This window comes from Melopsittacus undulatus, chromosome 9 (genome assembly GCF_012275295.1).
Source record: "Melopsittacus undulatus isolate bMelUnd1 chromosome 9, bMelUnd1.mat.Z, whole genome shotgun sequence".
Classification (NCBI taxonomy): Eukaryota; Metazoa; Chordata; class Aves; order Psittaciformes; family Psittaculidae; genus Melopsittacus; species Melopsittacus undulatus.
The window spans coordinates 13,102,628-13,119,176 of NC_047535.1; the positions used below are offsets into that span (position 1 = coordinate 13,102,628).

Here is a 16,549-nt window from a genome sequence, read left to right on the forward strand (position 1 = left end):
TACACCTACCACTCCAGAGTGCAAGCAGGCACTGCACTCTGGGTGTCAGCTATTCCCCTTGTGAGCCAGACAAAGACATTTGTCACAGCTGTGGGTGGTGTTTCCCTTGGAAAGCAGCTCTAGGAAAGACAGGGGATGTGGTGAAGTTTATTTATCCACCCTTCCCTCAGCTCAGCTTCCCACTGGAGGTTTGGAGGTGAGTGGGGAAACTGAGGCACAGGGGAGGATGCTCACGACCCCAGCAGTGAGAAGGCCTGGGGAATTACATGAGGGTATGGGGGGGATCCCATTGCAAGCACACAGCATCTTGGCAAGGTCTGGGAACAACCCTCTGATGGTGACAAGTGCCACCACTGTACCAACCCACCCAGAACATGGGCAGCTGCAGTCAGGAGGGCAGCAATGGGTTAAACCCAGGGGAGGCATTAACACCTGAGAGCAGCCAGAAGGGGATAAAGGGTGAGGAGGAGGAGAAAGACCACAAAGAAGAAGAGTTTCATTGCTCCTGGTGTGGGGAGGTGGCTCCAGCATCCCTGCTGGTGAAGCTTCCTTTGGGGTGAGCTGGGGTTGGGGTGTCTGAGCCCCCCCTCCCAGGGTCTGGAAACAGCTTTGCCCCATCTCTACCCCACTCAGTGTGTGTGGCCCTGGCTCCTGCTCCCTGTTTGCAGCAGCCCAGCACTGGGATGAAGCCATGGGGAAGCAGCTGCTCCAGCTCTTGGTGAGCATCACGTCCTCCTCCTCCTCGGGGTCCCATGGCAGGGATGAGGTACAAGGGTCTGCTCCTCAAACCACCCATATACACGATTTTACTGCTGAGAGGGAGGTTCTCAGGGTCCTCAAGCTGCTGACTTGCTTTGACACATGCCGCTGCACCTATGGAGGGGTGAGTGCTCCTCAGGAGCATCACTGGGGGATCTGGAGCCCCCGGGCCCCAGCCAGCATCAGCCCCTGGAGCAGCACAGTGCAATTCAGCTGCTTTATTTAGGTTATAGACACAGCCTATAAATAACCCACTCCAGAGGAGTCTGCTGCAAACAACATGCTTTAAAAAACATGTTATTATCCACTCTGCCTCCCTAATTAATTCCATCTCCTGCCATCCATGAGCGAAGCCCGCAGGGTACCCAGCATCTGTGCTGGCGTGGGACCTCCGAGGGGGGGTGCTGGGACCTCTTGGAAGGGGGCTGAGCCCCCCCAAGGGGATGTTGAGCCCCCTGACTGATGCTGCAGTGATGGGTGAGACAGCGGTGGGTGGTTTTTAGGCTGCTGAGGCTGCCATCTGCTGATGCTGGGATAACAGAGCCACCTTGGGTCAACCTCTATGTGCAGGGAAACCCTTGATACTTCCATTAAGACCTAATAATACCCAGTAAGCATAAACTTTCCCATAAGAATAGTGGGTTTGTGTTATTTTAGGGTGTTATCTGGCCTTCAGCTGGGTGCTGCTGGGGTTATTTGGTCCCTGGGTGCTTTAGTGATAGGGAATGAAGGGGAGTGGTGGGAGCTGTTTGGTTTTACCTGATGGAAATCAGTAAGTGATGTTGTAAGGGTAGGAAACCTCCCCATGGGCTCTGTGGCTGGTAACTGGGGTGCTCCTCCTGCATGGCAGGGCGGCCATGGTGCATCCATGAGTGCTTGGATGCCTCCAGATGGGAAGATGATGGGAAGCCTCTGCCCCAGCTTCCTGAAGGAAGCAGATGGATGTTCCTGAGCCTCTTCACACCTCGTGCAGAGCACATCTCTCCCTGGGGCTGATGGGTGAAGATCCCCCCTGCCCTGTATCCACCCCTCTGCAACTGTGGCAGCAGGGGAAGGCTGGAAGGGAAGGAGCCCAGCAATATCCCTGGTGATGTCCATCCCATCTTCCCTGTCTGGGGTGAGCCTCGTCCCCCAGCAAGGGCTGCCTTGCCCCCGGGGGCAATCACAGTGACCAGGCTCAGGAGAGCAGAGGATGTTGCCCTTTGGGAAGGTGAAAAGCTCCATGGACTTTACTCTCCCCCTGAGGAATGTGATGGATTTTCCCAGCTTAGCAGAGAGCCAGGTTGGGCTGCAAAGCACTAAAGCAATTCAAATGGGCTGCAAACCGGCAGCAGGAGTTTTGGGGAGATAAGGGAGGGAACATTCCTCATGCACAACAGCTGAGATTAGGGTGATGACAACTTCATTCCATTGACAAGAGCTAAGAGAAACCTCTGCTGCTTCTGCACGTGTGCTGGGAGCGGGCAGCCACGCAGATTGAAAGGATGCTTCTCCCGGTCACCTTTAATGTCCTCCCTGATGCCTGGTCCCACCCTGAAGGCTAATTTGAACCAGCAAATCCAGTCTAAGAAGCTGTATTTGTCCTTCGGGTACATCCCTGCCACTCCGGATGGGATGCTCAGCATGGATTGGGACCAGGAGGCTGGAATGTGGATGAAGCTTCATCTTGCCTGTGGACATCCCTGTGGGCTGGATGCTGAGGGACAGCATCCGGTGGGGACATCCTTGGGGAGAAGAAACCCCTTGGATTGGCATCCCAGCCTGTGCTTGGCTATAAAAAACACAGAGGTGAGGTTCCTGAAGAACTCTGAGGACACCTCTGATGAGGGAGATGCAGATGAGGATGCTGGTTGGAAGCAAGTTAATTATAAGCCCCATCAAGACCATGGAAGGAGAAGAAAATCACCTTTGAGTGCTCAATGTGGTAGAGGAGCATCGGTGTGGAGAACAAGGAGCACTGTGAGGGCTCAGAAGTGAACCAGGAAGCCATAAAGCAAGTTAGGGGAGCACCACGTTGCAGAAGGACCACCATAAAGCAAGATGGATAGCATCACGTTTGAAGGACCAGCATCCCTCGCAGACCTTCCCCAGCCATCCATGGGTCAAAGGGGGGGTAGGAACCTCCCTGCTCCATCCCAGAGGTTTTCCTATGGAATTGCTCTGGAATTTTGTGTTATCTGTGGTGTTGCCCAGGTTGGGGAGGAAGGAGGAGAGAAGCCACCTCACTCCAAGCTTAAGTTTTATTACGGCAGATAATATTTTTTCACCCCTTCCTGTAGGATATCAGGCAAATTCCTGGAGGAAAAAGACTTTTAGGGATGAGATGATCCAAAAATCCTTTTGCTACACACTGCTGTGCATATAACATCGCTTCATGCTCTTCCTTCTCCTATTGGGATACTGGGAATACAAAGCTTGGAGGGACTTTGTGGCAGGTTTGCTGGCTGGGATGACAAATGCACCTTTCCCTGGCTTGGGAATCACCCCACACTCAACGTCAAGCAGTGGATGCTTGATCAGGGGGTTTTGAAGGCATCACTCATAGGAGCTGACCTCTGTAGCTATTGGCAGAGAAGTTCAGGGCTTGTTTCCTCCCGGCTGCTGAGTATTTGATGGAGATGCAGAGAGGGAAGTGATAAAGAGCCTTCCATGGAGGCTGGTGGATAAATTGGGCTTCGAGTTCATTCCCCTGTGGAAAGCTGCGGAGCTGGGATGAGTCGCGTGGAGGAGGAGGATGCTCCCATGCCTGCCTCCTTCTGCTCCTGCAGGTGCCAAAGTGCTGTGTGGGATTTGCTCTGGTCCCAGCATGAGCATCCCGCGTGCCTCAGTTTCTGACCCAGGCACGGGGGTGAAGGGATGGAGCAGGGGACATCCCAGCTCCACCGCGGTCCATCCCAAAGGACCTCGCACACTCAGAGCATGACTTAGCTTACTCAGAGGGATGTAGCAAAGAGCCATTTTGATGATTTCCTTTCAATCTTGATTATTCTTTGTGTTTTCCACCTTTTTCCTTTCTTTTGAGGAAAGAGGGAGGGCAGAGCCATTGGATCCTGGGGAAAGGAGGTGATTCCTCTACAGCAGTGATGTAAGACTGTTTCCAGGCAAGGATGGGACCTCCCTGCTCCATGCCAGAGGTTTCCCCAAGGAATTGCTCCAGTGAGGCTGTTGCATCTCTGAGTTTGTTTGATTCTGGGGGGAAATGAATAGCAGGAGACTGGCTCTGGCAGGGAGATGTGGTTCTCCTTGTCCTCTGTCTCTGGCTTTGTCCCATCTGCTTGTCCTCATAGCACCAGGGTTAAAGAGATGGAGGATGTTGATTTGCTCCTGGGGCTTGGTTGTCTTTAGGATGCTGAGAACTGGAGAAAAGAGGGGGATTTCTGCCCTAAACTGTTAAAAATTGCTTGGGGCGAGCCTGACATTCCCCAAAACCAACCCATTTTAGGGCAAGAAACAGAGATTTAAGTCCACTTAAATTCCCATTTTTCTCCTCACCTGGGTGTCGTGGAAAAAGAAGTCAAATCCAGGCAAATCCATATTAAATCCAAATTCCAAATTCCTGGCAAAATTCCAAAATCCAAATTCCTGGCAAATCCATATTAAAAAAAAGGCAGGAAAATGCTGGCGATGAGCTTTTGGGTGTGTTGGACAAGGATGGAGGCAGAGGAGCTTTTGTGCCACTGTGCCACACAGTGACCATGGGTCCCCATTAATTCAGTAAGGTGACACCCAATTACTCACATGATTGGTTATCCCAAATAACAGTACTAGAGCATTACTCTGCAGGTAATTAAGTTATTGAGGAATTCATTTACTTAGGAATTAAGCGAATTCAACACATGGGGAAGTACTTCTGCAAAGGGAAAGCAGAATGGGCAGGCTGAGGGGTCAGCTTGAAGTGTGGGAAGGGATGGAGGCACTGGAGCTGTGGCGGGAGCTGCCTGCCCCATTCCCCCAGCACTGGGGCTTCTTTTTGGGAGGGGGCACCCGCATCCATCCCCATGTAAAGAGAAGAGGGGGTGGAAATGGTTCAGGGGGTGCACCCCCGTGCCCCCTTCTCGCACCCCACCTCTAAAGGGATTTCTGTGGGGCTGCGATGGAGAAGCTGCTGCTGTCCCCGCCGCTGTCACCTCGGGAGCGGTGGCACCGCAGCATGGGCTGCTGGCACCATCTAGTGGGAGTGGGGCCCCCCCAGTGCAGCCGGATTCGGCCACTCGTGTCACGCTTTGGTGGCCCAGGGTCCCGCTTTCGGCCGCCCCCTTCCTGTATTCCCTTTAGGGATGCTGAACCCCAGTGGGACCCTGCGTATCCTCGAACCTCCCCATTAAGGGTTATGGGGCTGGCAGCCTGTTCCCTCAGCCACTGCATCCCGGTGGCATCTTGTGGCTGCATGGGGAGCAGGGTGGGGTGTGGAGCCACACGGGCTCCTCATCCTCTACCAAAACCTATAGGGACCCCCCAAAACCCCTCCTTGTCCCCGATCAGTGTGGGGTAACCCCATCTCTGCATCATGTCCCCCCTTTACATCACACCAAATCCTCTCCATCCCCAAATCCTGTCTGTGTGCAGGGCTGGGGTGACACAGAGGGGAGCAACCCGCTGCCAGCCCCCCCGTGTCCCTGTCCCAACTGAGGATGGGCGGCCGTGGGGCGGTGGGGATGTGGGAGGAGGAGGGTTAGGCCAGGCTTTCCTTCCTGGCCAGCGCTCTGTGCTGCTATTACATCAACTCTGGTATTTCCAGTCCCTGCGGGGAGAAGGGAGGAGCGCGGGCGGGAGCAAGGAAAAGCAAAGTATTGGGGGATGCAGGGAATTGGGGGGGGTTCCCCCCGGGGGGAATCAGGCCCTCTGGTAAGGACTGGTGCTGGATCCCCTGCGCCCAAGCTGGCATTGGCCCCTGGCTCCATCCCCAGCTTTGGGGCTGGGAATTGAAGCGGCAGAACCGGGCGGAGGGGGGGGGGGGGGGGGGGGGGGGGGGGAAGGGGAAAAGGAAAAATCTACACGTGGAAAACACACGTCCCTGCAGCCGGGATTTAAAGCAACAGGGAAGTGTCGGGCAGAGCAAGGGCAGCTCCAGGGGCACAGGGGTGGCTGGGTTGGGGTGTCCGCTCCAGCTTTTGAGGGCTGCCGTGGTGGAAGATGGAGGGAAGGATGGAGGGATGCTTTGTCCCAGCTTCATTTCTGTCCTGAAATACCCCCCTGTGGATGTGTCCCTCTGTGGTGTGGGGCTATAGAAAGGTGTGAGGGGAGGCAGGGGGTCCCTGGGGGGGGTGAAGTGACATAGCCCTGCTGCTGTGTTTGCACAGACCCTTCGTCCTGTAATGTTGAGGAGCGATGGCCCCGGTGTGCTGATGGCTTGAGTGGGCTGGATCCAGCTGGCAGCAGGATTGGGGACCCCCTGGATTCACTCCTCACATCCCCCCTTTCTGTTTAGAATTCCCAGCCCTGTGTTGCTAACCGATCTCTGGCTTTATTCCTTGTTAAAACTCTTTTGTGCGGGATCTGGCCTCATTTAGGAGACAACATCAAGGGAAAACAAACCCAAACAACAAACTGTCACAAAGAGACCAGTTCTGGGGGGAAACTGCATTTTTTTGGCAGTTTCCCCTTTGAAACCTGTTGAAAGCTTCTGTGAAGGAGTGAAGGTGCTCACCCAGGCCCTCACCCTGGTATCAGGCCTTTGCGTGAGAGTCACCAGTGCGAAATGGGTCCCTTTAGGGGGAAATGGGGTCCTTGCAAGCGGTCAGAATTGCGTCGCGTTGCCCCATCAGGGCTTTCCACAAGCCCGACCCCTCTTTCGAAGCCGTTGTATAAGACCGAAACCAGCCGAATTAGACCCAAATCCTGAAGGTGTGCGCCGTGCCAGGCTGAAACAAAGTGGAAAAGCCAAACAAGTCAGGGGTTTTGTCCCGAATTGGATGCGTTTTGCGTGCAGCCAGCACCTCGCCGCCCTTCCTCCCGGCCCCTGGAGGGCAGGATCCGTGCCGGAGGCGGTTTCCTAGGACCAAAACCCGCCGTTTTCCCCCCAAATGTTTGAAGGCGTGTATCATTCCAGGGTTTAAAAAAAACCGTGTAAAACAACCCCAAATTCCGGGGTTTCATCCGGAGCGGAAGCCTCGTACCTCGGGGCCGGCACCCTGCAGCGCTTCCTCCCGGCTCCCGAGGGCAGGATCGGTGCCGGAGGCGGTTCCTAGGACCCGGCAGCGCCGCTTCCCCGTCCCCGGTCCCCGCCGCTCCCCCCGCCGGTAGCGCGGCCGCTGCGCCGGGCCCGGAGCCGCTGGGCCGGGGCTGGCGGCGGCGCTCCCGGGATGGCCCGGCGGGGAGCGTGGGGGCTGTGGGCAGCGCTGGGCTGCGGGCTGTGCCTGCTGGCGGCCGGGCAGCAGCAGCAGGCGGGCGGCGGGCAGCCGTGGAGGCAGCTGATCCAGTGGGAGAACAACGGCCGCGTTTACAGCCTGCTGAACAGCGGCGCCGAGTACGTACCGGCGGGGCAGGAGAGACCCGGGGGGAACCGGTTGCTGCTGGCGGGAGCGGTGACCGGCGGAGCGGGCAGCGTCCGGAGGCAGGCACCGGCCGCACCGCCGCGCCCGGGCTCCGAGACGGTTCGGGGGCAGACGCGGCACCCGTTCGGCTTCGGGCAGGTGCCCGACAATTGGCGTGAGGGACCGGTGGGCGACAGCACCGCTTCGCAGCGGGTCCGGCCTGCTGGCCGCTCCCGCCAACCTTCCTCCTCATCCTCATCCTCCTCCTTCGCCTTCGCCTCCGCCGGGCAGCCCGCGTACCCCCAGTTCCCCTTCGCCCCCCAGTACGAGCCCTACGAGGCCCCCCGGGTGTACGACGAGGCGTACACCTATTACCGCAGCACCGGCACCGGCGGGGCGGCCGTGGCTTCGGCGGCGGCGGGCGCCAGCGTGGTGTACCCCTTTCAACCCCGGCAACGCTACGAGGACTACGGGGAGGAGCAGAGCCCCTATAGAGCCCAGGGGTACTACCCGGCGGCAGAACGCCCCTACGTGCCCGCCGCCCCGCAGCCGATCGATGGGCTGGACCGCCGGTATTCCCATAGCCTGTACCACGATGCGGGCGGCTCGCCGGAGCAGGGCAGCCCGGACTCGTACGGCAACCAGCAACCCGGCGGGCTCGGCATCGCCTCGGCGGATAACCTCCAGCATCCACCCGGGACCGGGTACGGGGGGCAGTACCCACCCTACGAGCAGCAGCCGCCGTTCCGGGCACTGGAGCCTTATGGGGTCCCCCGACCCGAGCCCTACCTGCCTGCCAGGAACCCCGAGATACCACAAGCCGTCCCTGATAGCCAAGCCCGGGTCAGCGTGGGAAGCGTCTACAGGCCCAGCCATGGTGGACGGGGTGAGTTTAGGGGGGCCCTGGGGTGTGTGGCAGCTCCCCGGGGTGTGATGATGCTCTGGGGCACCTAAGGGAGAAGGTATCCCTGAAGGCAGAGCCTTCTGCATCTATGGCTGGTGCCAGCTGCTCTCCAAGGATGCTGTCTACGGGGGCAAATGTGGCCCAGGGCCCACCGTGGGACTGTTGGGGATTCTACATATTTTGGGAATGATGTTTGAGGTGGTGAAAAACCAGGGAGGAAAGGGAAGGGGTGCGAAGGAGCAAGTCCTGGTAGGGCTTGGGGTGGGTCTATGCTGTGTTCCAGGTCATCCCATCTTCATGGGGTGGGGCTGTGCTGTGGGATAGGGGAGACACTGGTTGTGGGGTGGAGCTGTGCTGTGTCCCAGGCCATCCTGTGCCCAAGCCATCCTGTGTCCCAGGCCATCCTGCCTTCTGGGGGGCCATATACCACGTCTCAGGTCATCCTGTATCTGTGGGGTGTCTGGATGACATGTGTTGGGGTAACACCATGCTTCTGGAGTAGGATAGTGTGTCCTGGGTCATGCTGTGCATGCTCGCTTCCCAGGTGGGTCCCTGCTGCCTTGCCTGGAGCTGATTGTCCCTGTGGATGCATCGGTGTGCAGCAAGGGACCAAGGTCACAGCAGGGACACCGTCATTGCATGTCCTACTGACCCTGATCCTGATGAAATCCAGTGGCTTTTGGCTGAGTCTTGCCCAGTGTTTTTTTGCTCCATGATGGAATTGGAAGCAAAGCTGGAGGGCATGAGGAGCAGCAGCCTGGGGAATCTGTTCCTGGTCTCTCCCTTGAGAAACACATCTCAGCTGGAGCCTCTGACCCGTCTGACTCCATGACCCAGCCAGCCCCATCCCTGCTTTCTGAGAAAGCCCCATTCCCAAGGGGAAGCGTTTGTCCCAGCCCTGCCCCATTGCGTGTGAGTGAGCAAACACAGTGAGAGCAGCCGGGTCAGCGCGAGGTCCGGCCGGCCCCACTGCAGCCGTGTGGGAAAAGAGCTTGGGATCAGGGTTTATGAGGAGCGGTTCTTCCTCTGGATCTCTGAATCTCTGCCTGTACTGCTGGGAGCAGCTGCTCCTGCAGAGTGAGGGATGTGGGGGTGAGGGATGTGAGGATGAGGGATGCAGGGGCAAGGGATGGAGGGATGAGGGATGCAGGGATGAGGGATGCTAGCAGTCCTGTGTCTCTGGGGATGGCTGCCCTGCAGATGACCTGAGGCAACAGAGGGAAATGGGAAGATGCCTGCCAAGCTTAGCACCTTCCTGTTGGCAAAGGCTGTGTCCTTCAAGGATCTCTGGAAGCTGGGCCAGGAGGTGATGGTCCTGTGGCTCTGCCCAGGGTTTTGGGGTGGACAGCCCTCATTGTTGACCATCAATGGGACAGTGACCTCCGGGTGCAGGAGCCCCCCAGCCTCTTTCTTCAGAAGGGAATAAAGAGCATCTGAGCAGCCCAGGGAGGTGAGTCCCTGGGGCCACCCCATTGCCTGGCCTCTCCTCTGGGTCACCTGCTGCTCTGTGCAGCCAAACATTGTCATCTCTTGGAGGCCCGAAGACCCCTCCTCCGCAGGGCCACCCTTCAGGCAGCCTCCTTAATTGGACAAAACACTTTATAAAGCCGGATCAGATGGTAATTATGCACCTTAAGATCTTTAAGAGCCTCCTAATCCCAGCTGGCTCCACCAGGAATGTGCGGCATTCCTGGCCTCTCGCTGGGGCACCTGGGGGTTAATTAAGCAATTAGATCCCACCGGCTTTTATGAGGCTTTTTATTTGGGCTGGTGGGAGCATGGTGGATTCCTCAATCCAAACCAGGCCATGAAGATGTCTTGGAAGAGGAGAGGGAAGGAAAGGGAAGGAAGGATAGGGAAAAGGGAAGAGGAAAGGGAAGAAAGATGGAGAAGGATGAAGGAAATCTTTTCCAGCCCTAAATCTGTAGGTGGCCAGGTCATGGTGGAGGTGGGAGAGGAGCATCTCCCATGGCTTCATCAATGGAGGGGGATAAATGCATCAGACCAGGTTTTTGCAAGGAGATGGGGACACCAAAAGTCATCACATCTCCTGCTCATGACTGCTGCAGAGGAACCCCAGCATCACCCAGGTCTTGCCCAGGGGCAGAATCATCTCATGCAAAGGAGGCCTTGGGTGGTGAAGGTGAAGTCCACGTGGCATCTAAGCCATCTAAGGGCAGGGAGCCCATCCCTGCTTGTGCAGTTCAGCCAAGGTGTCGGTTCCCACTGGTGCTCCCCATTCTCAACTGATCCCCAGGAGGCATCTCCAGGGGCTTCTTCACCCCACCCTGGACCCCCATCCTCTGCTTCCCTTTGTCTCCAGCAGGTTTCTCACCTTGCCCTCATGCAAATAGCTCACTGGGGTTGGTTCCTGAGTGGGAAGGTTTGGGGACATCCCATGGGGTGATGGGGATTTTGGTACTCACTAAGCTTGAGTCGCGGTGACACCTGAAGATGCTGGCACCCACGGATGAAGCACCTGGGCCAGGAGGTGTCAATCTGGCTGGGAAAGTCTCCCTTTTGTGAGCTTGGGAACGGGTTTGGGTTGGGGTTTTTTCCTATCTTCAGGCATTTAGGAACCACTGCGGATCCTGAAAAGATTCAGTGGGGATGGGACAAAGACCTGTGTCAGGAGGTGCTGAAGGAGGGATGCTATAGGGATGGGATGGGATGGAGAGCTGTGTCAGGAGGTGCTGAAGGAGGGATGCTATAGGGATGGGATGGGAGGAAGAGAGGTGTCAGGAAGTGCTGTAGGAGGGATGCTATGAGGATGAGATGAAGGGGTGCACCTCAGTCACTCGATTTGTCCCCACATCCCCATCCCCACTGCTCACAGCTACCCCTTTGGTGTTCCCTCCATCCCCAGGGCAGGGAGGCAGCCCTGCCAAGCACAGGGAGGGAAGCAGCCTCCCTCTTGGAAAACTCTTGGAGCTGGGATTTCTGGGCTGAGCCGGGCACACCTGCACAAACAGCGTTGGGGAGCGGGCCTGCCTCGATTTATTATTGCACTTTCCATGGGAATGGGAAGGAAATCTCCTCTGGCAGCTGCCAGGGGCAGCTGAGGGCCAGAGGAGGAAAACCAAACACCTCCTTGCTGTGGTTGTCCCACTGCGGAGGCGACCACGGGGGGCAGGAGATGCCAAAGTGCTGGCTCAGCAAAAAGCCTCAGGATGGGGACACTTTGGTGCCCTTGTTGTGACAAGGGGACATTTGCAGGGTGGTGAGGCCGGGTCCTGCCAAAGCGGTTTGACCCTTTGCTGAGGTGAAAACCAGGCCTGAGACCCTACAATAACAACGGGGCCATGCAGGGTGAGCTCCACAGTGGGGGAAACTCCAGCTTCCCATTGGGAAAGGAGTCGGGTTTCTCTCTGGAGCGTCCAAGAACTTATTCTAAACACCAGTGGGGAGGAAAAGCTGGTTTATAAACGATGGCAAATGTTCCTCTCGCGAGCGGGACGGGGCCAGGGCTCTTTCCCATCACTTTTGTTAGGATTCATGGTTTTAAGGATGGGGGAGAAGCTTTTCCAAGCCCCCCCCCCCGGTTTCCCCCTGGTGTGTGCAGCCCCCCCCCCCCCCCCCCTCGGGTATTACATCAGCAGCAATGACCAAGCAAGCGGGGCAGGAAACGAGCTCCAATGGAGTGACGTGATCCCTCGAGGGAAGGCAAGCCAAGAAACAAGGAGGCATTGTTCTTTTAGCCCATAGAAAAAGAGGGAGAAAAGGGGAGGAAAAGGGGAAAGAAAGGGGAAAAGGGAAGCTGGCCGGGTGTAAACAGAGGAGCTGGTGTGGCTGTAGCCCCCTGGTCTCTTGCAAGTGGATGGGGACATGAATAAGGACGATGAAGGGTGAGGATGGAGATGGGGATGCAGAAGGGGATGAGGAACAGGGATGAGGAGGAGAATGGGGATGGAATGAGGAGTGAGGATGATGTTGGGGATGGGGATGAAGATGGGGATAAGGATGGTGAAGGGATGAGAATGGAGATGCTGAAGAGGATAAGGACAAGGGCTAGAATGGGGATGAACAGGATGATGGGGAGGAAGATGGGGATGAGGTTGTGGATAGGGATGAGGATGGAGATGGAGAAGGGGATGAAGGGTGAGGATGAGGATGGGGTTGGGGATGAGGGGTGAGGATGAGGATTAGGGTGAACGTGGGGATGCAGAAAGGGATGAGAATGAGAACAAGGATGGGAATGGAGATTAGAGCAGGGATGAGGATGGGACAGGCTGGAAAGCTTGCAGGAAGGAGGGATGCTCATGGTAAGTAGAGGTTGCTATGGAGCAGGGCTTGGCTTTGCAGAGGGCTGTGAGGAGGGAAACTGAGGCTTGGAGTGCCTGGGAGCATCCCCACCCTCTTCCTCTATCCTGGTCCTTGAGGGACTGATTCCAGCTGCTTTCCAGGTTGGAAGCTGTGAAGGAGCCTTTGGGGGTGTGAAAGGGAGTTGTTGGGCTCTGTAATGCTTTTGGAAAGCAAGGCAGCCCTGGCTGGTTCCTGTGGCTGTGTCTGTGTGTCTACAGCTCACTTTGGGAGGTTCCTTTGGGAATTACAGGAGAGGAAGGATAATGGTGTGGGAGGGGAGGAGATGGTGCTGGGGTTATCAGAGCCCCCACTTTCACCCTTATTTTGGAATGAAACCCAGGAAACAGGGCAGGAAATAGGGACCCTGCATTCCTGGGGGGGGGGGGGGGGTCATGTCACCCACTGTCCCTGCTGCCATAGGGGTGGGAGCTGGGGGGCTCAGGGGGACCCCAATAACCCTTTGCAGGGCAGCCAGGGCCGGGTGGAATCGCTTCCAGGAGGCCTGGTTGAGCAATCCCGCTACAGGAAAATGGAGGATTGGGATTTGCCAGCGGGAGCCAGGGGGGAGAGGAGGGGAAGGGAGGATCCGCAGCTTGGAATTGAAACAGCATGGGGGTGGCCCAAGCAAAACGTCCCCACGAGGCCAGGGCCGGCTGCTTCCAGAGGGGGCTGCTGCATCCCCAAGGGCTGTTCCCATCCTCCTGCAGGTCTCCCCGACTTGGTGCCAGATCCCAACTACGTGCAAGCATCCACCTATGTGCAGCGAGCTCACCTGTACTCACTGCGCTGCGCTGCCGAGGAGAAGTGTCTGGCCAGGTAGGAGCAGCCGTGGGGCCAGGGGGACATGGGGGGACAGAGCTGGGAGCTGGGGTAAGGGGAGAGGTGGAGAGGAAGGATGTGAGGGTGCTTGGGGGATGTGTTGATGGGGAGGAGGATGGAGGATGGAGGAGAGGGGAAGGAAGGGAAGGATAGGGAAAAGGAAGGGGAAAAGGATGAAGAATGAAGGAAAAGGATGGAGGAGAGAAGGGATGGGGAAAGGAAAGGACAGGGAACAGGAAAGTGGGAAGGGAAGGGGAAGGAGGCGGAAGAGGAAGGATGGAGAAGTTAAAAAATAGGGAAGAGGAAAGAGGAAAGGAAAAGGGAAGGGAAGCATAGAAAGTAGGGAAGGGGAAAGAAAAGGTATAAGGAAAGAGAAGAGGAAAGGAAACTAAAAGGGAAGGGAAATGGAAGGGGAATGGAAAGGGAAGGGTAGAAAAGAGGGAGTGGAAAAGGGGAGAGAAGAATAGAGAAAAGTAAAAGGAAAGGGAATGGGGAGGAAAATGGAGAAGGAAAGGGGAAAGAAGAGGAAAGAAGAAAGGGGAAGGGGATGAAGGATGAAGGAGAGGAGGGTAAAGGAGAGGAGAATGAAAGAGGGAAGGGAAAAGCAAAGAACTAAGAGAAGCTTGATGCAAAGCACAGAGCAAAGCCAGGCCAAAGGGAGGTGTCTGGCGGGTGCTGCAGGGCCAGGACCTTCTCTCCTTGCCTTCTTCTTCCCCAATTCCCTTTTCCATGGAGGAAACGCCGGGGGTTTTCCTCCTCAGGGGCACGGGGGTATCCTGTTCCCAGGGGTGGGGGCCCAGAGGCCCTGACCCTGCTGTGTCCCCAGCACTGCCTATACCCCTGAAACCACCGACTACGACGTGCGGGTGCTCCTGAGGTTTCCCCAGCGTGTGAAGAACCAAGGCACAGCCGACTTCCTGCCCAGCCGGCCCCGGCACAGCTGGGAATGGCACAGCTGCCACCAGTGAGTGTCCCAGGCCCCTCTGCCCATCCCAGTTTGGAGGCTTCCAAAAGGGCATTGTCCCCCTTCTGTGGCTTTGCCTTGAGATCTCGGGGGGGGGGGGGGGGGGCACCTCGTTCACTTCTTTAGCCCTAAAGCCACCAAGCTCCTGCAATTAATAGAATTATGGAATCATAGAATGGATTGAAGGGAGCTTAAAGCTCATCCAGTTCCAACCCCTGCCACAGGCAGGGACACCTTCCACTGGAGCAGCTTGCTCCAAGCCCCTGTGTCCAACCTGGCCTTGAACACTGCCAGGGATGGGGCAGCCACAGCTTCTCTGGGCACCTTGTTCCCATATGTCCGCAGGGAGGAAGCTTGGAAGCTGGTGTGGAGCCAGGGTTGATGGTGACCCCCCAAAATCACACCTGGGGAGGGAGGGTATGATGCCATTGGGGGTGGGGTGGTGGTGGTGTCGCTCTGTCTGTCCCTTCTTTTCCCTCCCCAGGCACTACCACAGCATGGATGAGTTCAGCCACTACGACCTGCTAGATGCCACCACGGGGCGGAAGGTGGCTGAGGGCCACAAGGCCAGCTTCTGCCTGGAGGACACCACCTGTGACTTCGGCAACCTGAAGCGTTATGCCTGCACAGCCCATACCCAGGTTCATTGTGGGGATGCTCAAGGAGCTCCTTGGAGTGTCATCATCCCCCCTCCCTCCCCTCCCCCCCACCAGCACACCCTGAACCCCATTTTGTCCCTGCAGGGCTTGAGCCCGGGGTGCTACGACACCTACAACGCTGATATTGACTGCCAGTGGATCGATATAACCGATGTGCAGCCAGGGAATTATGTCCTAAAGGTGAATGGGGTTGTTGGGGGGAGACTTTTAGGGGCAAACAACACCAATTTGGGGTCACCTTGGGATCTTCTCAACCAAGGGGTGCTCAGGCATTGGAACAGGCTGCCTAGGGCAGGGCTGCAGTCACCGTCCCTGCAAATGTTCACACACCATGGAGACAAGACCCTCAGAGCCATGGGTTAGTGGTGGCCTTGGCTGTGCTGGGAATGGTGGTACTGGATGAGCTTAAAGGGCTTTTCCAGCTTGGTTGATTCTATGATTCTATGGTCAGGTTTGGGACCACACACCTATTTTGGTGCCATCCCCTTCACAAGGGTTTAGGTGCTTCTCATCCCTGCTCTAAGTTTTACAGTGTTTTCCTTTCCCTTTCCCCCGTTTTTAGGTTCAAGTGAACCCCAAATACATCGTCCTGGAGTCAGACTTCACCAACAACGTGGTGAGATGCAACATCCACTATACTGGGCGCTACGTCTCCACGACAAACTGCAAGATTTCCCAGTAAGGAGATGTCCTTTTGTCCTCTCTCCATCTGTCCTTCCCTACTCTCTTAGCCATCAAAACCCCCCAGGTATAGGGCTCAGGCCCCCTTTTCCTCCCTTTTATCCAGTTTTTCTCCATTAGCAGCAAAAAGAAACTGGATTTGGCAAGTGGGGGAGCTGAGGGTTGGTGTCTCACTCCCTATATGTTAAATTTCGTGGTTATCCCAGGGAAGATGGAAGATGACTTTTAAGAGACACCCCACCCTTTCTGCCTTTAAAATAGTGTTTTAAAAACTTTTCCTAAATGCATTCCCCAAATCCTGGCATTATTTTTCTTCTTTCCCTTCTGTCTCCTTTCAGATCTTGATGGGAGCAGGGCCGGAGGGACCTCACCTGCCCCCATCTCTGTCCCCCTCTCAACACAGTGCCTGAGCTGGCTCCTCTGTCCCACCAGAGACCATCAGCAGCTCTTCAAGACCCCCCCAGAGAGAACCCCCCCATTTCTTCATGTTAAAAGGAGGGGAAGCAAGAATGAGTCTTTGAAATAGTTTTTTATACTTAACTTTTCCTTAATCTTTTGGTTTTTATCCCATTTCCTAAGGGAAACCGATGCTGGAATAAAGGCAGGGGTCCATAAATGCTGTATAAAGGACGTAAATCGCATATTAGCAATAGAAAGCTCTGTAGTCTTTAACCCCTTTGGTATTTTTTTACTGGGGGGGGGTGTCTCCGGTGATGCCACCTCCTTGGGAGGGGAGGAGACAAGCTTGGAGGTGCTGCCTGTGCAGGGATGCTCTGGTTGCTTCTGGGACCAAAGGTGCTGGGACTCCCATTCCCATAATGTGGGGCTGGCTCTGTCTGTTTGGAAACAAGGACGGAGTCCTTGAGAAGACTGGAAATCATGGGGTGGTATTTTATTATTATTATTATTAATATTTTTATTATTTTCACGAGCTTTAAAACCAGAACTCATTAAAACACGTTGCTTTTGAGAGCCTGGCGTTTAACTG

The 16,549-nt window shown here is 56.1% G+C and overlaps 1 protein-coding gene across 1 annotated transcript; it reads left to right on the forward strand.

Moving 5' to 3' along the window:
- Positions 1-6,652: 6,652 nt before the first annotated feature.
- LOXL1 (lysyl oxidase like 1) lies at positions 6,653-16,233 on the forward strand. Its single transcript, XM_034066382.1, has 7 exons — positions 6,653-8,118; positions 13,146-13,254; positions 14,084-14,221; positions 14,706-14,862; positions 14,965-15,060; positions 15,443-15,558; positions 15,900-16,233. The coding sequence occupies exons 1-7, from the start codon at positions 7,062-7,064 to the stop codon at positions 15,904-15,906; spliced, it is 1,680 nt and encodes a 559-aa protein (XP_033922273.1). The 5' UTR covers positions 6,653-7,061; the 3' UTR covers positions 15,907-16,233.
- The last annotated feature ends 316 nt before the right edge of the window (positions 16,234-16,549 follow it).

Excerpts from the sequence above, each read along its gene's own strand:
- LOXL1 (XM_034066382.1), top strand. The coding sequence starts at position 7,062 with ATGGCCCGGCGGGGAGCGTGGGGGCTGTGGGCAGCGCTGGGCTGCGGG. Across the intron at positions 8,119-13,145 it reads GCCCAGCCATGGTGGACGGG|GTCTCCCCGACTTGGTGCCA; the intron begins GTGAGTTTAGGG and ends ATCCTCCTGCAG. Across the intron at positions 14,222-14,705 it reads GAATGGCACAGCTGCCACCA|GCACTACCACAGCATGGATG; the intron begins GTGAGTGTCCCA and ends TTCCCTCCCCAG.